This window comes from Ipomoea nil, unplaced genomic scaffold (assembly GCF_001879475.1).
Source record: "Ipomoea nil cultivar Tokyo-kokei standard unplaced genomic scaffold, Asagao_1.1 scaffold0188, whole genome shotgun sequence".
Lineage (NCBI taxonomy): Eukaryota > Viridiplantae > Streptophyta > Magnoliopsida > Solanales > Convolvulaceae > Ipomoea > Ipomoea nil.
In genome coordinates, this window is record NW_017616616.1 from 3,989,126 (window position 1) to 4,012,429 (window position 23,304).

Consider the following 23,304-nt stretch of genomic DNA (forward strand, 5'->3'; position numbering starts at 1 on the left):
TTGCAACCGTATGCACCTTGCAAGGTGCATTCGGTTGCACAGCATAATTTGCGGTCAAGTAAGGCCATTGAAAGACAAAACCAAAGAGAACTAAAACAATCATTATTGCATGGACCATAATATATTAATGGTACATTATTTATGTACGTAAAATATATTTTTTAAAAGTACATTTTTAATATACAAATAATGTACCTTCAGTACAAAAATAATGTACTTTTAATATATTAAAAATGTATCTAGTATTCATGGTCCATACAATAATTTGCCGAACTCCAAGGCATTGGATTGGGCTAAACTACATTTCCACTTAGAAATTTAAGGTGAATATATTAACTGGAAAAATAAAAAATTGATTTTTTTTTTTGGTACATCTTAAGCCCACACAGGAGAGCCTTATCTATAATTTTTAAAGAAGGCGTGCGTCAGCATGGAGCAATCCATGCATCTCGGGTGGAGCATCGATAAGTGTGAGCGTCCCCCCATCAATGATTTGGCCAAGGTTAACAAGTCAATTAGCGCATTTATTTCATTCTCTATCAATGTGAGAAATCCGAAACTTGTTAAGCCTTTTCGCAAGGTCCAAGCAATCTTTAACGAAACTGTAAACCATCCCTTGGGCCCCACGCTATTAAATACATAACATATAATGGTGTTGAAAGTAACTAATAATTTATAAAAGGGAACCATGAAATTAAGTATAGTCAATAAGTTATGTAATGGTTGAAGAAATTAAAATAGAATGCATGAAGTTATGCATGCTAATTACCCAATTAACCGACATATTACTACCTCAAAGAGCAACGTTGAAGGAGTCATACATTTCATCCTATTTTCACTCTTTTCCAAAAAAACTGTTCCCATCAATTTTTTCCTAATACTTATAGACTATACATAATTTCATGGTTGCATTCTATTTTAATTATGCACGCTAATTACCCAATTAACCAACATATTACTACCTCAAAGAGCAACGTTGAAGGAGTCATACATTTCATCCTATTTTCACTCTTTTCCAAGAAAACTGTTCCCTTTTCTCTGATGAACACATTTTGAGATCTCTATTACTTCCCAAAGCCCAGACGATTTTTATTCTTAGTCTCAACCAATCAAAGAGGAAAAACATCTTTGTTATTTTGAGAGTTTATATATAATTTAGGTATCAAAAAAAATAAATAAAAAAGTAAAAAATGTCGTTCACTGGAACCTTGGATAAATGCAAGGCATGTGACAAGACTGTTTACTTTGTCGATTTATTGACAGCTGATGGAACTATCTATCATAAGTCTTGCTTCAAATGCAGCCATTGCAAAGGGACTCTCGTGGTATGTTTTGTTTTGTATTATTTTGTTATTGTTTGCGAATCTTATTACTGTTTTTTTATGAGTTTTTCTATTGTAAGACGGAATGTCATATTACCAAAAATGAGGAAATTAAAAAGCCCTAAAATGAACTTTTGTCATAGGATGATGCAAAAAATTTTGTGACGTTTATGGTGATTTTAATTTGTGTGTTCATGCAGATGAGTAACTACTCATCCATGGATGGAGTTCTGTACTGCAAGACTCATTTCGAGCAACTCTTCAAGGAGTCTGGAAATTTTAGCAAGAACTTCCAGTCCTGTAAGAGATTCATATATAATCCTTTAATTTATACGGAAAAGCTTGTCACAATTCTAATACATTGTTATTAGGATTTTGTTTGGATATGTGGTCTTTTACTAATTGTTTGGTTTGCCATTTACCAGCAAAGTCGTCTTCAGAGAGGGAGAATTCAATGGTATATACATACATATATGATAACGAAGTTTGAGTTTTACATTTATTAACGTTAAAATTAACACAATTTTGAGTATATTAATGTTGTTGTGTGCAGACAAAGGCCTCAAGCAAATACTCTGCCATGTTTTCTGGAACCCAAGACAAATGTGCTGCTTGCACCAAAACTGTCTACCCACTTGAAAAGGTTGGTTCCGTTTTCAGGTGTTTTTACATCCTGCACTGATATCAGTATCTCAAAACGAGACTTTACTAAGATCAGTATTTCGAGACGAGATTGTAATGATATTTGACAATGAAACTCTATACTAATATCAGTATTTCGAGACGAGACTAATCGAGTCAAGTTAAGATTCTGTACCCATATCAGTATCAGACTAATCGACAGACTAATCGGGTCGAGTCGAGATTCTGTACCCATATCAGTATCTCGAGACCGAGACTAATCAGGTCAAGTTGAGATTCTGTACTCATATTAGTATCTCGAGACGAAATTAATCTGGTCAAGTTGAGATTCTGTATCTATATCAGTATCTCGAGACAAAATTAATCTGGTCGAGTCGAGATTCTGTACCCATATCAGTATCTCGAGTCGAGATTAATCGGGTCGAGTCGAGATTCTTATTTGTATTTTGAGACGAGATTAATCGGGTCGAGTCTGGTTTTCAGGTGACTATGGAGGGGGAGTCGTACCATAGGTCATGCTTCAAGTGCGCACACGGAGGGTGTCCACTGACGCATGCAACGTATGCGGCGCTGGACGGAGTGCTCTACTGTAAGCACCATTTCGCGCAGCTCTTCATGGAGAAGGGAAATTACCAGCACGTCCTCAAGGCGACCCACAAGAAGAATGCGTCGGCGTCTGCCGATTCGGAGGGGGCGGAGGAGGAGGAGAGCGCCGCCCCCGACAACGACAAAGAAGGCGGGGCCGAGGAAGAAAAGGACGAATCCTAGACGCGCCGCCGCCAACGCGTGTAAGCATTCGGCCGCTTTTTTCAGAATTCATCGTTTCCTCCTAATATCGATCCATTATCCATCCTCGCCGCCCAACTTGTTACATTTATTCTGTTCTGTTTTCCAGAGTTGAGACGACGTATACTTGTTATTTTTGCCATTGATTTGTTTTGTTTTTATTTTTATTTTGTCTTGCCATAAATCTTCATTTCTGTCATGGAATCCACCATACATATATTGTCTGTTTTGTACTTTTATAAACGTTGATGTTGATAAATTGTATCTCATCTGTATACTTGTTTTATATAAACACTTGCCAATAATCCTACAATAATATTTTCATAACTTTTCTCCCCTTGTATTAATATTACAATGAAAATGTTATATGACAGCCATTATAGTTATCTTTTTTTTTTTTTTTCAGTCACAAATCCGTACAGTAATTGGAATATTAATGAATTTCTCTTTAATTTATGAGATAGTTCACAATGGTTACTAAAAGCGAAAAGAAATTAGTGTAGGTTGTGATAATAAAATCAAAGTTATTGCTCATATAAGAGCATTCTTAATAGTGTAGGTTTTTAATTTATTGATTTTTAGGAAGCCAAGTAGGAGATAGTGAAAATAAGGGAAGAGAAAAAAAAACGACATAATAATTTTTTTTTTTAAAGGGTGGGGTTAGAGTGGCTGTCAGTTGACGACCACTTTAAAAAACTCCAAGTTTGCCTTTAATGTTTTTCTTTTTAGACAAAAACCAAGACCTTTGCAGGACGAAAAATTAGTGATTCTCATTTGTGAAAAACCATTTCATTCTTCCAAAAGGTTGAACCCTAATCTTAAGGATCCCCACACTCCGCCCCGACAAAACATTTGGGGGATGTAAATCATGGTAACTCAACTGAATATAAACCACATAGGTTAGACCTTTGCTTACTGCGCACAAGGATCCCCTCAGTGAAAAAACCATTTCATGCTTTATTAAGACGTGTGATTGTGATTAATGTCCGTCAATCACTCAACTATAATGGATTAGATCGTTTTAGGTTAACCAAACAAGATAATTGTCCGATCATCTAATAATAATTATATGGCACTAATCGTCTAATCGTCACTTTCAAAATGCCTTACCGTCCCCTCTGACAGTTGAAACATGCAACATCCTCAATGGCAAGGCAAACAACAAGATCCAAATAAATATTAATATACTAGCTAGTAACAAATAATACTTTATAGTATAATTACATAAAACAATTTGAAATACGTTAATAAATCGATGATATACTTAAATTGTTAGACCATCCATTAGTATGATTTTTTTTTGTTTTTGTTTTTTGTTTTTTTTTTTTTTTCCATTCATGTAGGAGGGAGAAGGAAAGTGAGAAGAGAAAAAAAAGGAGAAAAAACATAAACTGACAAAAAAAAAAAAAAAAAAGAGCTACCATAAGGACTCTTACACTCGAGTCCATTTGTTTCCTTCTCCCATTCAATGGACCCCACAAAGATTTTGATTTTACAGGAGAAAATTCACCAAAAAATTCATCTCCCATTTGTGCAAAAATAACATAGTCGATTTTTTCTTCTTAAAAAACTGAGCAAAAACTCTATATGGAATGCTCTTAGTTCCTAGTAAATTTGGGGAGACGGATAACTGTACTACACTATTACAAAATCTAATTTCACGACCTGTCTTTCCTGGTTTGACATTTTGAGTTTTTTTTTTTTGGGTGCTACTACCCTTGGTAATTACCTCATCACCATTACTTGATATATATAGTTTGATAATATATCACCCATTAAGGTATACCCCATCACCCGCGTTTCTCATAATTTGTTGCAAACCTACGGAGAAGATAAATTGTAAATTATGTCAATCTAAACTTAAAAACGAATTATCTATCATCATCTATTGACGGGTTATTTTCCATTACACCATATATATGTCCAGAGTAATAATATATCATGCATTAACGTATAGTTTGATAATATATCACCCATTAAGGTATACCCCATCACCCGCGTTTCTCATAATTTGTTGCAAACCTACGGAGAAGATAAATTGTAAATTATGTGAATCTAAACTTAAAAACGAATTATCTACCATCATCTATTGACGGGTTATTTTCCATTACACCATATATATGTCCAGAGTAATAATATATCATGCATTAACGTAACTTAATGGGAAGATCAGAAGATGGAAGAAAGCAAGAAGAATATGCTAATTAATAAAGTGCATGTGATTGGGCTCTTAGATTATGCAGTTTAGTTTGTGACTTTGTGGTTATCTCTCACTTTGCAAACGACAAAACATGAGCTACTTTGGAGCTTTTAAGGTAAAGCTAGAACGAAGAAGCTGGCCTGGCAAGTCAAAAACATTGGCCAAGATATTCGATAAACCTTGGGCACATTAAATAATTATGAACTACTCCTAAAAAGACAAGAACCAAAGATCACATCAACATTCCTTTCATTATTTATCGCCTGCAGGTCCATTTTCCGATGTTACATTGTCTCGATCTCTTGTTAACTATGTTCATCATGCATGTTTAATTATTAATTAAAAATCATTAACAATATAATATCCCATCATTATCACAAAATATAAAAAAATCATTTTGAAATACGCTTAGTGTAATTAAAATGAATATAAATAAGTCTGGTTGAGTGATACAACACTTAAAATGCCTCCATCAAAATATCTCGTGGTCTAACAAAAAAAATACATATTAAAAAAATTAAATTTATGATCTTCAAATACGAAAATTATAAGGGGCTCACACTTAACCGAACCACCAATTTATAAGGGGCAAATTAAAATGCTACCCATATTAATTTTTCGACAGAAAAAAAAAAAAAAATAATTGAACTTTCTTCATCTCTTTAAAAGATAAGAGTACAAGCCCAAATAAATTGTCTTTTTTTTTTTAAAGAACCAAATTGTATGTCTTTTTTTAAATACCTAATTTTCAACCATTTATACACATGTATAAACTATATCTGCCCTTTCTCTCGCGTGTATATATACTACTTTTTCATCATGTCCATCAACTACTACATATAAGAAGAAGAACCTGCACGAATTGAAGTTCATCCTCTGATCTCTCTCTCTCTCTCTCCATATATATACATGTATATATGTGTAAAGCTTGGACTTGAATGATGGATGTGAACGGCGGAGGGGGGGATGATGAGACGACGGCAATGCGATCGAGGAGCTTCAGGAACGAAGACTACAACACCAGGAGAGTTTTTCTGCGAAGCTATCCGCTTCAGTGGGGAGACGATGAAGGAGAGAAAGAAGCTGCCGCCGCCGCCGCCGCCGGCGGTGGCGGCGAGAAGAAAGGGAAAGAAGAGACGACGGCGACGGCGAGAGAGAGTGCAGAGACGAGCGAGGGGATGAAGAGCTGCATGAAGAAGATAGTTGTGGCTGCTTTTCAATGGAGGGGAGAAAGGGGTTTGGTGTTGAGAAAGTTTAAGCATAAGTTCACTCTTTACTTCGTTACTTGTATTCCTGTTGCCTTCAAAGCCCCTACTCATGTCTTCATTTCTGCTACTTAGTTCTTTTTTCTTTTGTTTTTTTTTTTTTTTTTTTTTTTTTTTGTTGGAAATTTACCACATGACTGTTCCTACTAAGCAAACACTTCATCATGGAGGTTAGTGTGACTTACTTTTCTTGAAGCTATTACATAAACTTAGTGTTTTTTTTTTGAATGCTACTAGCTCTATTACAATGTAGTATCTGTTCATATACTTTCTCAACCTATTGAAACACAAAGAGCTAATAACGCCTCCACTGAGGCTCAAACTCACAATCTTCTTCCAAATGGAAATCCAACCCGGGTACCATTAGACCACATAGTCCTGGTACATAAACTTAGTGTATTCAGTGCATATCTCATATAGTGACTGTCACTTTAAATAGTTGTTAGAGTGGGTAAATAACAAGTTATATGTATATATGAAATTTAGCTAATTTGTCATTAAAATTTGTATACACAACTTTATGGTGGATCAAAATAGATTGATTTGTTATTGTACTGGGTGATTTACTTATTTTGTGTAGTTTGCAATCTATTACATAAGAGTTGGGCTTACCCCATGTATGTCTTTGCGTAGTGACTAAGGATTTTCCTTGTAAAAAAATAAAAATAAAAATTGATTAGTGTAAATGACTTTTATGTCAACTTTCGTTTTGACCAAACTAATATAATTTTGGCTAGGTTTGGTAGAGTCTAGTTTAGAGCTTATAGCTTATTTTAAAGTACAAATAAGTTATAAAATGTATTTAGTTAAATATTAAGAATTTAAAATAATAATTTATTTTAAAACGCTACTGTTTTATATATGGTTGATTTGTTAATGATCTTGTGATTTAGTGACATGGAATGACTCTTCTAAATAAGAAATTATGAATCGAGCTCGGTCTTTGTACTTAAGTAAGTTGAGAAAATAGTTACGTAAATTTTAGTTGGGCTGGCCCATATCTCGAAGCAATAAGTGGTCCATACTAAAACCCAAGATACATCTTTTTTTAATTGGACATGCCTACGTGTTCACAAGGTGGGCGGGCCCAAGGCCCATAATAAACACGCGTCTAAGTTTAAAATTAGACCCTACTACTTGTGTGACATATTTAACCGAAAAAGTATTAGCAATAATTGAACTTGTAACTTTTTATTATAAGAATTATGGTATACTTATTTGGTTACTGGTTTTATATGATTTTTTTGAGCGATAAGAAAAATTGGTCATCACTATTCAAATGTTTACGTTGTGTAAACTCGTTCTTGTAACCCTTGTCGACAAATGACCATAAAAAGGTCAATCAACTTAAGTAGGACCATAAAGAGGTAAATTAAAATTGTAATATTGTGATTATTCAATTGGCTGATCTAACTTCATTTGAGTTTCAAATTTTTGATGTAAATATGTGATGTTTATCACAATTAATTAATCAACATTTGACTAAATCAATGCATTGAATGCACTGCGAGAGAGGCAGCAGATTAGCCTAGATCATCATTTCTGCTCTTACCCATTACCAGTACACCTGCCTATTGGGCCCACCACGACGACCACAAAGCCCATTGGGACCATTTAATAAAAGAAGCCCATTAAATGTTCCCCTGCAGTCTGAACTTGAATTTACAAAAATCACAGGAAAGACATTTCCCCCCATTCCCTCTCTCCGATTTCGCGCCGGCTGTTATCTGAATCTCTGATCGTCATCATTCATGTCTATCTCCTCGCCGGAGGCGCCTCCGCCGCACATATACATACACACGTCCGAAATGTATGTATCTATATCACATATATATATGTATGTATATATGTATACTCCACCGGCTAGGTTTTTGTCTGCGTGCATTTATTGATGTCTGAGGTTGGAAGATTTTCATTGCTCTTTCATTAACTGCTCTCTCGCTTTATCTACTGTACCTTTTACCTGTGTGTGTGTTTGTGCATTTTTTTTTTTAATTTTTTATTTTTTATTTGTGTTTGTTCATTGCAGGTATACAATCAATGTGTATTTGATGTTTCGTGAGCATTAAATTGAAATCCTCACGCATAAACAGTGATTCGCTCCTAGAGATGGTAGAAGTACGAGGCGGCCGGGATTGCTCGGTCGCTGTCGCCATTTAGACACACACAAAAAAAAATGCAAAAATCTGGATGATCTTAATTGCGTTGAGGAATTAAATGCTGCGTTGCATTATAATGGCTTGCAATTTCTCTGAACTATGCATTTAACGCAGAAAGCTTTTTCCTGCTAATACTACTCTTGCTCTGCTGCTATCTTTAATGGGATATTCTTGTGTATATTGAACATAAATGTTTAAGGATTAACATTGAACATGTACAGTTATACATGTGTTGTGTGAGATCTTAAAAGCAAGGGTCCTATAATGGCCTGGATCTTTATCTTGGGAATTGTACACATTAGATTGATCAATGCTAAATTTCAACCTTCAATTGAGCGGATCCTTTCCCAATGTGTGTTTGTAAGGCCAGGCACATGGGAAAAAGAACATAAGATAAGTTGGCATATGAAGGCATGAAGCTATTAGGTAGGTTAGGCTTTTACTGCAGTGAATGGTGGGCAGGATCACAATAATAACAAGATGAGAATGCTGTAAGGTGAATGTGTGAGAATACAAGGGTCATATTAAAGATGAATGCATTTGAAGAAAGGTGCAAGTGGCACCAATCTGAAAGATATAAACTCAGAGCTAAGAGATTAAGATGCTTGGACGTGCTTAGTCTAGGTATATAGATGCTCTGGTTATAAGGAGTGATAGCATGGCAATCATAGGGGTTAGGCAAGAGGAGGTAGACCAAAACATAATTGGATCGAGATAGATGTTAATTTTAAGGAAGGCATGCTGATTTCCGGGGTAAAGACTGCATTAGCATTAAATAGAGCCGAGAGGAAAATAGAATATATATAAATTACCATAACTAGATTGGGATTAAGGCTAGTCCGGTACAAATATCAAAGTGCAAGAGTCATCAGTATTTCATGTATTCTATACATTCACTTATTCTGAGACATGTGTATTGACCCATCATATCGTGGCAATAAATGCTTATCCTGCATATGAATTGCCGGTCATATTTCTGTTGCTATGTTATCTACTAGAAAGTAGGAGTGGTACTACTTCCATATGACTTGTCAATTAAACTGTTTCACTGTCTCTCTTGCTCTCTCTCTCACTGTTCCTTCAAAGACTACTTTTAAAGCTTAGAGCTTGGTCCTTAGTTGATCACTAATTCACTATAGAAAAGTAAATTTAAAGATCTAGAGAGAGAAAGAGAAAGAGGGGGAAGGGAGACTAGAAATGGGGAGAGCACCCTGCTGTGACAAGAAGGGGCTAAAGAAAGGGCCATGGACTCCTGAAGAAGATGAAAAGCTTACTGAATACATCAAGAAAAATGGGCATGGTAGCTGGCGTTCCCTTCCCAAGTTTGCAGGTTTGCACTTCACTCTTTCTTTACCCATTCTTCCTCTTTCTTGGCATTCTCTAATAAAAAAAAATCTTGTTTTTTTCAAGCATTTTATATATATATATAATTTACAGTTGGAAGGAAGAAATAAGGAGTGGATGACTCAATTTCTAAATTGTCTGTCACTAAGAAAAGTCTGAATCATTGTGGCATATGCCATATAGAAAGCTTTCCATAAAAAAGATGTAGAACCTTCTTGTTTGGGGTGTAGTTTTTTCATAGGTGGTGAAACTCATGTTGCAGTTATTAGAAGCTTATTCATGTGTCTAGATCTAATATTTCATGTTTCAGGATCTAAACTAACCATTTGTTTGCACTCTGGATTGAAAATCAAGGTAACTAGTGTTATTGAACACTGAACATATTGAATCCTTTGGATAATAATTGAATTAGCATACGGAGTATTACCTAAGGATCCAGGTAAATAGTGTTGCTGAACAATGAACATCTAGAATCCTATGTTCGGTCACTTTTGTGTTTAACTAGTAATCCTTTAATTAATTTATTACTGAGATTTATTCTTTTTACCAATATTGGCACAATTAAATGATTAAATCTAGGTGGTTTACTGGTATGTAAGAATGTCTCTGACTTGTTTGTCTCTCTCATTCATTGAGATGTCTTTAAGAGGGCTGATTTAATTTTTTATAGAGACAATGAGCTTAACCCCATCAATGAAGCCTTCGAAAGGCATTTCCTAAAGAGATTGGGTTGGGAGGCAAATTTAATGCCTTGACTAAACTCCTTTCTCATCCCCAGGGGTATTCATTCCATTTCTATCTACTATTATATTAATAGATGGAATACACCCTTCTTCTTTGTCCAAGCCTATCATGTGCAGCTTCTATTCACCTATTCTCTGTGGGTACCTTATTGGCTTATTGTACTAGTGATCTTATTGTAAGGGACATTGGCTGGGTTCATTCATAGCATCCCTGCATGGTTTACTATTGCTATTGATTAAATTGTGCAACCCATTCCCCACTTCACTAGTTGCTGCGGAAAGTTCCTAATTACCTCAATAGTCTTTTTCCAACAGAGGCATAGTTACGATATTCCCAACAAATGCCCATTTTCCCTATTAAATTAGATCTGGTAATTGTCGTTTCAATATAGTCTGTATTTGATTGTAAGAAGAGATGGGGGACCGTTATTTCAATGCAGGGCATGTCTTTTTTCATGATATAATATACTCTTAATAACAGATGGGTTGGAAGATGCTAAAAAAATCTTGGGCCTCTCACATAGAAATAACATCTTTTCAGAATGCATCTAAGAGTTGTATGGAGTTACAATTTGCTGTTGATGTCTTCTTAAACTAAGTGCTTAATTCTTAACATTACAGCACGCCAAATTCAAATAAATTCACTTTGTACAAATAAGAAACAAAATGGGTTCTAATGTTCAGTTTCTCAAGAGGAGAAATTGGCTTATGCAATTGTGTGGGAGGAGCTGGCAGTTGATATGTCAAGTATGGGTATCTTTCTTGTTACTGTTAATTCCAGTGACAAAACATTTGCCAAATGCTTTTGTGATTATTGGGTTAAGGTATAACGGGCAGCACCCTCACTGAGTTGGTTCTATGTGATTACGTGTTTGTATTCTATGGTGGTTTACTTCTATTGTAGTTTTAACCTTGTTCTGATCTTTATATTAGTGGTATGTTCTAAGATGGTTGAGGTAATTCTTCTTTTCACAAGAAACAACTTTTCCACATATTTTCTACTTGCAGGTCTTCTTCGCTGTGGGAAAAGCTGCCGTCTCCGATGGACAAACTATCTCAGGCCTGACATAAAAAGAGGTCCATTTAGCCCTGAGGAAGAGGAGCTTGTTGTACAGTTACATGGCCTTCTGGGAAACAGGTCTTGCTTGTTTGCTTTAAAATTACCATGGATTTTCTCATAACAGCATATTCAGTGACACAAACCTCTTCTTCTCAGGTGGGCTGCAATCGCCTCCCAGTTACCTGGAAGGACTGACAACGAGATCAAGAACTTATGGAATACCCACCTGAAGAAGCGCATGATTTCCATGTGCATTGATCCTCAGACTCACAAGCCCTCCTCTGATGCTAATGGACTGATGTGGACAATGCCCACGACCCCCTCTGCCCGCCACATGGCACAATGGGAAAGTGCTAGGCTCGAAGCTGAGGCTCGTCTTTCAAGGGAATCACTACATTTGGTTCCATCACCAACAACGGTGGGATCTGAAACCGACTTCTTCCTACGCATGTGGAATTCTGAGATAGGAGAATCATTCCGGAAGCTCAAGAAAGGGGAGAAAGCCGATTGTCAAAGTCCAATCTCCGAAACATCTTCATCTATGAAATGCGGGTCAGCTTCAGGAACAACCGAAGTGGATCCTACCCTGACTGTTCACTCAGCTGCTGACTGCAACCTGAATAAAGATGCAGAACAGAAGAGCTGCAAATCTTATATCGAATACCCCCTTTCAGAAATGTCTTGCACCGACGAGTTGGATGATTCATCCGAATCAGCTCTACAGCTTCTCTTGGATTTCCCTACCCACACTGACATGAGCTTCTTAGAACACACTGATGCCTACACCATACACCCCACACCCTTCTCACCAAAAATTCTCTGAACTTCTCTTCTGCAGAAAAACAGTTTCCTCCCTATAATGAAAGAGACTGCCTAAACTCCAGCTGGTTGTGTTTTAGCAGATCCAGCTTGCACCAACTTTCTTGTGCATCTATTCTATTAGTATTGGTAGAGCAAGATGGCTTTTGTCTAAATTCACCTAAACTTGTATTCCATTCATTTCTTATGTTGTCCTGATTATACACTTCTAGTTTGTTTCCATATTGACCGCATTTCTGTTTCTTGTTAACTTATATAATTTATAAATGTGTGTGTATATAGTAAGCTTCCATTAGTCGTTTGTTTACTAACTGTCCCAATTTATTTATTGTAAAATTTTAGTTCCAATTTAACGTTACCATTTTAAGCACCAAACTGAACTATAATATTTATTAACACAGGAGCAAACAGGAGTGTCTGTCTATACAAAGAACAGAGCTTGGGGAACACATCACAGCAAAGAACACAAAGAACAGAAAGTGGACAACATACGACACACGAAGAACAATAAAGTGAAGAAACACAACAATTCAATTTACAGCCATTGTTCAGACTTCAGATAGCCTTCATCACCCGAAGCATCCAAACGCCTTCTTGGGGACTTGTCCGGTTGCGCGGAACTTTGCAGCCATCTCCTCAGTCTTGAGAACTTGTTCATTTCTTTGGGAAACAATCACACTTCTCTTCTCTTCTGCTTCCTTATGAACCAAAGCTGTTTTGTTGCTCATCTTCTCTGCATATTCCGCTTTCTTCTTCTCTAGTTGTTCCTGCAAATAGTTCGCATTTGCTCCATCACTTGGCCATTATATTCAAACTTCTGACAGGTTACCTAAGTTCAGAAGTAACTAATTACCTCAATCTTCTTCAGTTTTGCTTCAATATTTGCTTTTTTGGTGTTCTCCCAAGACAGTACATCAGCAAGCTTCTTCTGTGCCCTGCCAAATCGTTTCAATTAGCTTATTCAAAGAGGCGACGGTTATAGCAAAACTAGCACTCCATGGTCAGAAGAAAGAAATGCGTGATAGCTCGAGTCTTGTATTTACTCTTACATGAAGACTTGAAGAGAACCATAGTATAACATCTAGCAAATTCATGTTAGATGCCAAAATGAAGAAGAAATTAAAGACAATGGCCTACCTGTTCTCTACTTTGCTCTTTTCACTCTCTTCCCATGCCTTTATAAAGGATACTCTTTTGTCATCCTCAATCTTTGCAAGAGCAATGTCTGGAGATACAGCATATGGACAAAACAGCAGTTAACTTCATATGTATATATAGTTCCAACCACAAGACTACAACCGCCTAGTCATAGTTGCAACTTGCAAGAGGTAGTGCTGACAACGGAACCCAGATTGGCTCCACTTTTCACTTTGGGGGGAAATAATGACAGTAACGTGAGACACCACCAATCAAGTTAGTCAGACAGTTAACTTGATAACTGTATTGTTACAAGTTCAAAAGTTCAACCCCAGCAGAACGACCGACCTATTAGCTTTCTTGGTTTGAGCTGGTCATTATAAACAACCTAGGCTGATTGATCCTTGGTTGTATCTGGTATTGCGGCGGGGACAAGTTGTCTTAGCTTTTTTGAGTACTACTGACTATATTATAATGCAGTATCTGTTCATAACTATTTTCTCAAGCACAGAATCATCACTTTCATTGTGACACGAACCCATGACCTCCCATATGGGAGCCACTTCGTGCCACTCGACCAAGGTCATTGGCAAAGTGAATGTTTCTTTGTAATCATGAAAACTCATTAAAGTTTAGGTTACCTCTGTCAAGGGATCCCTTAGAACCAGCTGTCTTCAATGGAGGATCAGGATTCTCTGACAACAAAATGTTTAAGATTAATTAAGCTGCAAGATCTAAGCTTGATGCAGCTACCTGCTAACATGTAACAATTACTCTAATACTATGAAGGATGACAGATGCATATAAACATAGACACACAACAGAGATATCTTAATCTGATCAAAGATAAAGCCAAAACATCAATCCTTAAATTTATCCAAGAAATTAATAAAGCTAGAAAGAACCCTTGAAACCATGAACAAAACCCCCAAAACATTGGATTTTGATAACACAGAGAGAGAAAGAGAGAGAGAGGAATTTACTGTGAGGGACAACAGCTTTCTCTGGGGAAACATCTTTGGTGGGGCCCATGTTTTGAGGGGCGGCGACGGCGACGGAAGTGAGAGGTGGTTCTTCTGGTGCAAGAACGGCGGCGGGCGGAGGAGGAGCAACCACTTTCTCCGCCACAACTGGCGCAGCTGCTGCCATTTTTATACACAAGAAAGGAAGGAAACACGACAAAGAAGCTAGCTAGCTTTGAATTAAAGCTACAAAGAATGATTCTTAGCTTCTTCGATCAATTTATTCAGGACGAATCATGCATTAATACCAGCATGCGTTGTATATATCATTCAGATTTCTTTTTTGGTATCAATCTTCCATATATTTCCCCTATCAGTTTATCTGCTTTTAAAGCTTCATTCATGCGCTTGTCGGACAAGTTGATGAATCGCGGACACGTGGCGGATTGGCAAACGGCTATCAAATTGCAACGTTTGTATGCGGCAGTTGTACAGTGACGACGAATCCTATGATCATCCTGTCCTGTCCTACTACGCTTTCGCAACGCGTGTTTTCCCCCTACTGCTTGCCGACAGATTCATAGATACTCACTTCTTTCACTATACTTATCTTATTTTAGTATTTTACATATAAAATTTCTAGTATATATATATATTAAGGAAAAAAATACTACTTGAATTCTCCAGACTATATACACCTATTTTTGGGTTCAAATATTGTATGTAATTATAATAAACTATTATATAATGCGATGGTATTATACCTCTATTATATTCGATTCGATCATGTGGGTAAGTGCATACATGTTTTAAAATTCTGGGTAGATCATGAATTTTTTCAAGAATCAAATATGAGTATGCGACTTAGACTAAATCTCAGTTAATCTTACAATAATATAGATAAAGATTTACACACTAATATATAAGTATGTTCAATCGAAGAATTGTTAGCAAGAATAGAACTCTTGACCTTATGGTGATGTTAACAATTAATCAATAATTTTTTGAATAATAATATAATGATGATGATTGGTAAAATAGAATCATGGTGTATAAAAGTAAAAAATCAACTAACAAAATTGAGAGTTCAAATTCCCTTGCATGAAAAAATTAATCTAGTCAACACTTTATTTATTAATTAGGCCGACGCGATGTGAATGAAGATTAATATAAATATGATACGGGTTTAAAGGTGTCTCCTACAATTAAGGTCTGCTTAGGACACCTTGTGATATGATTAAAAAAAAACTCGTTTTTGAGAGGGATTTGCTGGAGATGGTACATTTTTAAAATAAAAAATAAAAATCTGTATGTCAAGTAGTGGTTAAAGCAACATTAAATGAGCTGTACTTTGGTGTCATGTACTCAAAGCAATGAAGCATCTATCATTATTGCCACTAATACAATTTAAAGTTAGATGGCCAATAAGGATCGTAGCAAGCAATCACATTATATTGTCAACTTTTTGTTTTAAGCAATTTTGTTCTTTCCTCCCAATAGCCCAATTTTTTTTTTTTTCTTGATATGATTATATTGTATTGATAAAGATAACATAAAGGAAAAGTGTAAATTGCAATATATGAAACGAATTTACTATTTGGTAGAATATGAGTATGAGTATGAAATATTAGGGATAGTAAATTACCCCGTCTTTAATAGGAATTTCTGATCTTCAATTCCCTGTCTTCCTGATGAAGACGGGGATGATTTTTTTTTTTTTTTTTTTTTTTTTTTGGAGAATGGAGACGAGAATGGGAAATGTGTATGTAATTTCCCGTCGTCGGGGATGTGGACAAGGACGGAGATACCCTTTCTTGCACAGCCTCGTCCCCGAATATATATATATATATATATATATATATATATATATATATATATATATGTATGTATGTATGTATGTATGTATGTATGTATGTATGTATGTATAGAAATTATCTTTTCAAAATTTTAATTATTAAAATTATATTAATTTAACATTTTGACTAGGATTGATCGGGAATGGAAATGGAGAAATTTTTCAACTCTACGTTGGGAATGGGGATGGGGCCGGTTGGGGAGTGCCATCCCTATGGAAGATTGTATTGTTGTTTAAGTGACAAAACTTTATATTACATGTGAAATATTTGTCATGTAACTACAACTAATTAATGAGGGGAAGATGTGTGTTAGGTATGGCCAATACATATGATTTAAGTTGATGCTAGATAATTGTTTAGCTTTGCTTGTTATTTTATTTTTTCTTTTAATGACTGAAGTTATCAAATTTTTTACTATCTAATTAGTCAATCAATTTCATCTTTACTTTAATTTAATCATTTAGCGGTTCATTTAGTTCGCGAAAAATATTTGAGGAGAATGAAATGAAATTAAAATTTTATGAAAAAATTATTGAGAAAATTAATTAATTACAAAGAAAAAAAAAACAAAGGAAAAACTAGTTTTCTTCAAATTCAAGACAAACATTTTTCTTAAAAAACAATTTTTCATCTAACCAAACATCCCTATGTGTTAGTTATTATATAGAAATTTTGATATATCAACAAGTGTGAGATGAATATATATTGATGTTGAAATGGATATACGTGGAAATTAAAGATAGAGATGGGAGATGGGGATAATTTGGTACTGGAAAATGGAAATTGATTGATGATTAATTAATTGACGACAATCTGTCACATGCATGGCCACAACGTTTACCCACATCTTCCCAACAATACGTATAGCTTGTACTAGTATTTTATATGCTCCATTCACAAAAAATATATGCCTAATATAAAATTTAAATATTAAAATCTTAGTTATATTAGTTTGTGGTTAGAATTATAGAAATGATAAATTATTAAATATAGCTATAGTAATATTTTAATTAAAATCTAAATAAATTCAAATTTACCATTGAAGGATGTAAGAAAAAATATTGTGTTGCATGTACATGGTAATAATAATGTGAAAATATAACAAAAGTTATAACGACAGTGATATTTTTGTCTAAAAAATTATGTAGTACAATTTTTATAATATAAAGTATAAAAAAAATTAACAGAGAAAATAGACATAAACTAGGGGTATAACCTGGATTGAAACTTGTTATGTTTTTAGATTAGATTTATATTAAGGTTTCCAAATGTTTTTGTTTGTTTTGTTTTGTTTCTAAAGTATATGGGAGTTTTAAGTGAAAAGGTTGGGGTGAATCTGAAAATACCTATAATTCTGAGGAAGAAATTCGAAATATTGAACATATGTGGTAAAATTCACATGTTTCCAGATCCCATTGAAGGATGTAAGAAAAAATATTGTGTATGCATGTACATGGTAATAATAATGTGAGAATATAACAGAAGTTATAACGACAGTGATGTTTTTGTCTAAAAAATTATGTAGTACAATTTTTATAATATAAGATATAAAAAAAAATTAACAGAAAAATAGACATAAACTAGGGGTATAACCTAGATTGAAACTTGTTATGTTTTTAGATTAGATTTAGATTAAGGTTTCCAAATGTTTTTGTTTGTTTTGTTTTGTTTCTAAAGTATAAGGGAGTTTTAAGTGAAAAGGTTGGGGTGAATCTGAAAATACCTATAATTATGAGGAAGAAATTCGAAATATTGAACATATGTGGTAAAATTCACATGTTTTCAGATCTCTTGGGGGGCAAATTGCAATTATTTTATGTATTCTGAGAACGATCCGGCGCCGGTTTCGGTTTTCAGTTTTCCACTTCGCAGTCGTCATCTTCACCGACACTGGCGGACATGGACTCCAGCGCTATATCGCCGCCGCCGTTGATTCCTTCGCCGGAAAACACGTGGGGAGATAAAATATCCAAAGCTGTATTATCAGTATACAGTTCTCTACCAAAGAAAGGAAAGCCTCAGGGCCGCGAAGTCACCGTTTTGGCTGCTTTTCTCACCTCTTCTCCTCATCATGGTACAATAAAATTAAATATTGATTTTTTAAAATTTTTAATTTAATTTGATTCCTCTGTCTACGAATGCAATTCAATTTATTAAGTATTCATTTCAGAACTGGAGGTAGTTTCAATGGGAACCGGGACGAAATGCATTGGGCGTTCTCGCCGGAGTTCAAAAGGAGATGTTGTAAATGATTCTCATGCTGAAATTATAGCCAGAAGAGCTCTTATGAGGTTTAAGTTTTCTTAATTTCCATAATTTTCTGCAATATTGAATAAAAAATCAGCTTTATAAACCTTTCTGCTGAAACTGTTTGTTTTTTTTTTTTAATATCAATTCCCGGATTCTTATTTTAGTAATGAAGATTAATAATGGGCAGTGAATTTCGTCCAAGAAAAATCAGCTTTGATTAGTTTGGAGCATTTAATTCTTTTCAAGCAGAACCATGAATGAGACATGTGAATTTTGGAAGTAGTAATCATGGGAGGGAAATTTTGAATAAAAGGATCTTATGGATTTTCTCTGAATCATATCAGGTATTTCTATGCAGAGATCAAACATCTTAGCGAGAGTAGTACGAATGGGAGGACAATGTTGGATGATGATGAAAGCAAAGGCTTTCTTTTTAATTTAAATGGAGATGGTTTTGGACGAAAACGACTAAGGATGAAGCCGGGTTGGCAATTACATTTATACATATCACAGTTACCGTGTAGGTATTGGTTCCTTTATATTTTATATAAATCTTGGTTACAAAAGATTAAAGTCCCCTTTTTTGCCCATTAAATACTTTGTTTCTTTGTAGGCGGAGATGCCTCACCTAGTTCTGAACTTGCTCCTCTGAAAGAGAGTCATTCAAGATCAGTGGAACTTAATAATTTACCAGAGGTTTCCGAATCTACTGCAAGGATTGATGGTATTAGTTCCATTGCACTTGGATTGTTTCATCAAGTAGCTTTCTGTTCTAACATTTGAATTTTCCAATTGGATCTTTACAACTATCTGGTGTTGATTTCAATAAAATAATGATAAAAAAGACTTCCATAATTGGATGGACTTTATATTCACATTTTTATTTCCAGGTGAGCATTCGACTTCTATTGGCACAGTTTTGAGGAAGCCTGGTCGTGGAGATACAACTTTGTCAGTGAGCTGCTCAGATAAGATTGCCCGCTGGAATGTTGTTGGAGTTCAAGGTTCCTCAGATGTTCTTTGTAGATATTCTTTCATCGAAACTCAAACTACTTGATTTGAAACCTTGCCAGTTGTTTACTGGCTGAGATCCAAGTATCCAACCGTTCTTTAGTAGTCATTCTTCTTATGCAGGAGCTCTACTTTCTTGCTTCATGGAGCCGGTTTACATTTCTTCAATAACGGTTGGACAATCACTTGTCAGTTCTGAGAATTCTAACAGTGAAGATCGAATGAGGAGAGCTGTCTATGACCGGCTCCTACCATTATCAACCGAGTTAATGGCTCCCTATGAAGTGAATAAGGTTTTAATGACTTTCCATCGTCCTTGGTGATTTCATATTTTCATGTATCTGCAATGAACTGTTAATTCTTTGTGTTGTTACAGCCTCTTCTCATGGTAGCTCCGACACCACCAATGGAGTTTCAGCACTCAGAAACTGCCTCGGCAACCTTAACCTGTGGGTAGGAGTGTTTTACTAATTCTTTCTTATGACATTGTTAGTTTGGCATTGCTTCCTTAGAAGTTGTGAATCGCAAACTGAAGGTACTCCATATGCTGGAACAAATTGGGCTTGCATGAAGTAATACTTGGGACCACCGGAAGGAAGCAGGGCACCTCTGCAAAAGGAGCATTGTCCCCGTCCACCGAGTCATCTTTATGCAAGTAAGCCGTTTGTATGTTAATTTTAGTAGGTATAGAAAAGTTTATAAAATTTTAAAGCTATATGCTCATAACTCATTCCTTCTCAATGGATTTCTAAGAATGTTATGTTTATGAGTATTACAATTGTTGGGCGTCAGCCGGGTTGGCCAAGTTCAGCCCCAGTTCAGCCCCTGCTCGATTCGAGACGTGGCGTTGTGGTTTACCATGGAGGGATGTGGTTAAATGGTTAATGTTCACCTACTTATTACCAATTGGTTTTAAGTAGGATATGTCAACCAGATAGCCAAAGAACTCTATGGTTAAGGGTACTTGACTTACAATAGTCAAAGGATGGGTGACCCCACTGCGGAAGTAAGCATAGTGCAGTGCTAAGATCCATCAACAATTTCTCTTTGCCTCCCTCTTTCCCTCACTTTTTAGTAGATATAAACCGGCATGTCATGTTGAAGCATGCCTTATAGCCATGCCAGCTTGTTAGACCTTTAACATAATACTGGTGCCTAGCCTTTAATGACAAGCATAGTGTTCGGTTTTGTTGTAAAACACTCTGCAACAACAAAGAAAAACATTACCATCTTCAATTATTTCTTATAGCATCTGTTGCAATCACTGTTCAGGAAGCGCCTTTTGGAGCTATTCTCCTCACTATATCGTAATTGGCTGGATCAACATACTTCTTGTGAGACATCTTATCGAGAACTAAAGGTAATGTTTACTTCTTTGGCTCCAGATCTACACTGTTCAGGCCCATGGAAATTATTGGACTAAACAATACTCTTTTTTTCCTATTTTCTATTGCAGGACAGGGCCCAAGAATACACTTCAGCTTCAAAATCCTTTAAGCAGAGCCCACACTTCAAGAATTGGTTTCTGAAACCCCAAAACTTTGAGGCCTTCTCGTATCCTGGACAGTGAGTCAAATTACAGCAGTTATTGTTCCAAAAGAAGATTCAGTTCCGTGAATAAAGCTATTTAATTAACCATTCCTTTCATCGACACTTTTGCACGAACTAAATCACTAGAAAACCACATAATGTTTATCCATCTCGTTCTGCAGGATTCATTTATCCATTGCATACATTTTTGACATTTTTCGTGCTCTCTAGAAGGTTTGAGTATATGCGTTTTGCTGAATGAACTGGTATTTATAGTGGGGAATTTTTCTCCATTGAAATCATTCAACCAAATATCTTTTTTTATTATGATGCTTTTGTGTACTAAACTAATTACAATATAGTCACTGATATTTCTTTTCTTCCCATTTCATACATACCACTTGACTTTGATGTGATATTGCTATATTAGTCTTGAATCATTTATTACTTTTGCACAACTGGCTTAACATAGTCTACACTACATAGTAGATAGTTTGGGTAAAAACCATCAATTTATGTACTTATCCCCATTTATCAGTCTTTCAATATGATTGTTACAGGAACCTAAGTTTGGCCAAATCGTTTAATTGGGTTTGGTAGAGCTTATGGTTGATTGGTTGATTGTTTGATCTTGAACAAGGCTGTACAGTTGCAGTTTTTGACCAAGTCTTTGAAGTTAGACATAATCCATTCTACCCGTATGGGCAGCTCAGTTGGTTCCTGAATGATAGATGGTAGGCAATGACACATGATCGAGTCTTGACAATTGTTGGGTGAGAGTTTTACCTAATGTGGTGAGTTTCTTGTAAGCACTAAACTGTGGTCCTCCCACTATTTATCCTTCCACTATTATGTTGGGTCTGGGGTGAGAATTTTGCCTTTTATGAACAAGATATAATCCATTCCCTGTCTGTAATATTTGAGTGTTTTCCAAGGTGCTGAATGGTTGACAGTAATATCTTTCTATCCTTCAATGCAAATTGCAATTAGGAAACTGTATTAATACCCGCCATAATCCACGCCCAAACATGTTATGCTACATCAAGGTCAAGATAATCAAACTGTATTGATCCTCGAATTGCTTAAAATTTTGTCAATTGACGAAATTTTAAAAAAGTGAAAAATCATCATTTTGGTTCTGGTAAGAATTTAATTGATGAAATTTTAAACAATTTGAAAATCAAATTGGTTGAAATTAAAAATTAGGGACTATATTTACAGTTAAGAAACAATTGATGGACCAAAAGGGTGATTAACTCATAATTTAAAAAATTGAATTATTGATGAAACCCAAATAAATAATTTATTTGGAATAAAGTCAATGAGAACATCGTTTCTCGTACACGAGGAAATGGGCCATCAAACACATGAAGGATGGTTAGCATTCTTGTTTGAGATGAACTGAGGAAGGCCGTTGGTTCATTCATGGTTTTGATGACCCTAATCACATGCTAATTTGGGTAATCTTTAAGCTGCCTAGGGCTGGGCACTTCGATTTTCGGTTTGGTTTTTTTCGGTTTCGGTTTTGGTTTCGGTTTTTCGATTTTAGAAAAAGTTGAACCATTCGGTTTAACATTATAGTTCGGTTTGGTTTTAATCGGTTTGGTTTCGGTTCGGATTTAATTCGGTTCGGTTTTCGGTTCGGTTTAAGACTTTACGAGAATTACATTCATCATTGTAGTTCGGTTTGGTTTCGGTTGGAGTGCTACTTGGAGTGTTCCCTTGATGGTAAGATAGAGAATCATCTATCTGCATTATCAAATTCAAATGTAAACGGTTCGCTTGATGGCAAGATACATGACTAAGCCATTTAAAATTTCCCGTCATATTAATTCTAGTTCACTGGAATTGAAATTTAATTCCAGTGAATTGAACTAGAGCAGTTCAATGGAAGTCACTGGAATTAAATTTCAGTTCACTGTGAACTGGGAATTTTCCAGTTCACTACTGGAATTTGAATTAAATTCCAGTAGTGAACTGGAATGAAAACAATCAAGAGATCAATACAAGATTAAAACTTATACAGCGCAAGTCAATGAACATAATGAAATTGAAATTCTAGTCTCTAGAACACAAAATCTAAATAAATAAATAAAAGTCCTAATTCAAAATTCTTTAAATAAGGAAATGTATAAACTATAAACTATAACCTACAAAACTAAAAAATATTAAGTAGAAAAGGAAAACATATTAAGTTAGGATTAGACCTTAGAATGTT

The 23,304-nt window shown here is 35.4% G+C and overlaps 4 protein-coding genes across 8 annotated transcripts; 3 read left to right on the plus strand and 1 right to left on the minus strand.

The window, feature by feature from the left end:
* Positions 1-1,009: 1,009 nt before the first annotated feature.
* On the plus strand, positions 1,010-3,058 carry LOC109184603 (LIM domain-containing protein PLIM2c-like). Its single transcript, XM_019334625.1, has 5 exons — positions 1,010-1,325; positions 1,523-1,622; positions 1,748-1,779; positions 1,876-1,965; positions 2,448-3,058. Exons 1-5 carry the CDS (start codon positions 1,191-1,193, stop codon positions 2,730-2,732), a joined length of 642 nt encoding a protein of 213 aa, XP_019190170.1. The 5' UTR covers positions 1,010-1,190; the 3' UTR covers positions 2,733-3,058.
* A 4,797-nt stretch (positions 3,059-7,855) lies between these two features.
* Positions 7,856-12,625, plus strand: LOC109184581 (myb-related protein 308-like). The gene is made up of 4 exons (XM_019334603.1): positions 7,856-8,115; positions 8,245-9,704; positions 11,470-11,599; positions 11,678-12,625. Exons 2-4 carry the CDS (start codon positions 9,572-9,574, stop codon positions 12,342-12,344), a joined length of 930 nt encoding a protein of 309 aa, XP_019190148.1. The 5' UTR covers positions 7,856-8,115; positions 8,245-9,571; the 3' UTR covers positions 12,345-12,625.
* Positions 12,626-12,701: 76 nt separating this feature from the next.
* LOC109184619 (remorin-like) lies at positions 12,702-14,817 on the minus strand. The gene is made up of 5 exons (XM_019334650.1): positions 14,461-14,817; positions 14,119-14,172; positions 13,478-13,565; positions 13,194-13,275; positions 12,702-13,107 (listed from the first exon to the last, which is right to left on the minus strand). Exons 1-5 carry the CDS (start codon positions 14,624-14,626, stop codon positions 12,910-12,912), a joined length of 588 nt encoding a protein of 195 aa, XP_019190195.1. The 5' UTR covers positions 14,627-14,817; the 3' UTR covers positions 12,702-12,909.
* Positions 14,818-18,124: 3,307 nt separating this feature from the next.
* Positions 18,125-22,042, plus strand: LOC109184458 (tRNA-specific adenosine deaminase 1). Of its 5 annotated transcripts, none has more exons than XM_019334469.1 (11): positions 18,125-18,369; positions 18,466-18,586; positions 18,890-19,065; positions 19,159-19,269; positions 19,436-19,549; positions 19,680-19,849; positions 19,933-20,009; positions 20,092-20,211; positions 20,829-20,916; positions 21,013-21,140; positions 21,647-22,042. In XM_019334469.1, exons 1-10 carry the CDS (start codon positions 18,195-18,197, stop codon positions 21,124-21,126), a joined length of 1,266 nt encoding a protein of 421 aa, XP_019190014.1. In that variant the 5' UTR covers positions 18,125-18,194; the 3' UTR covers positions 21,127-21,140; positions 21,647-22,042. The 5 variants fall into 5 exon arrangements, with proteins under 5 accessions (XP_019190014.1, XP_019190019.1, XP_019190026.1 ...); XM_019334474.1 differs by lacking the exon at positions 21,647-22,042 and adding an exon at positions 21,275-21,469 and having other exon boundaries at positions 19,933-20,005; positions 20,130-20,211; positions 21,013-21,143; XM_019334460.1 differs by lacking the exon at positions 21,647-22,042 and adding an exon at positions 21,275-21,469 and having other exon boundaries at positions 18,126-18,369; positions 21,013-21,143.
* Positions 22,043-23,304: the final 1,262 nt, after the last annotated feature.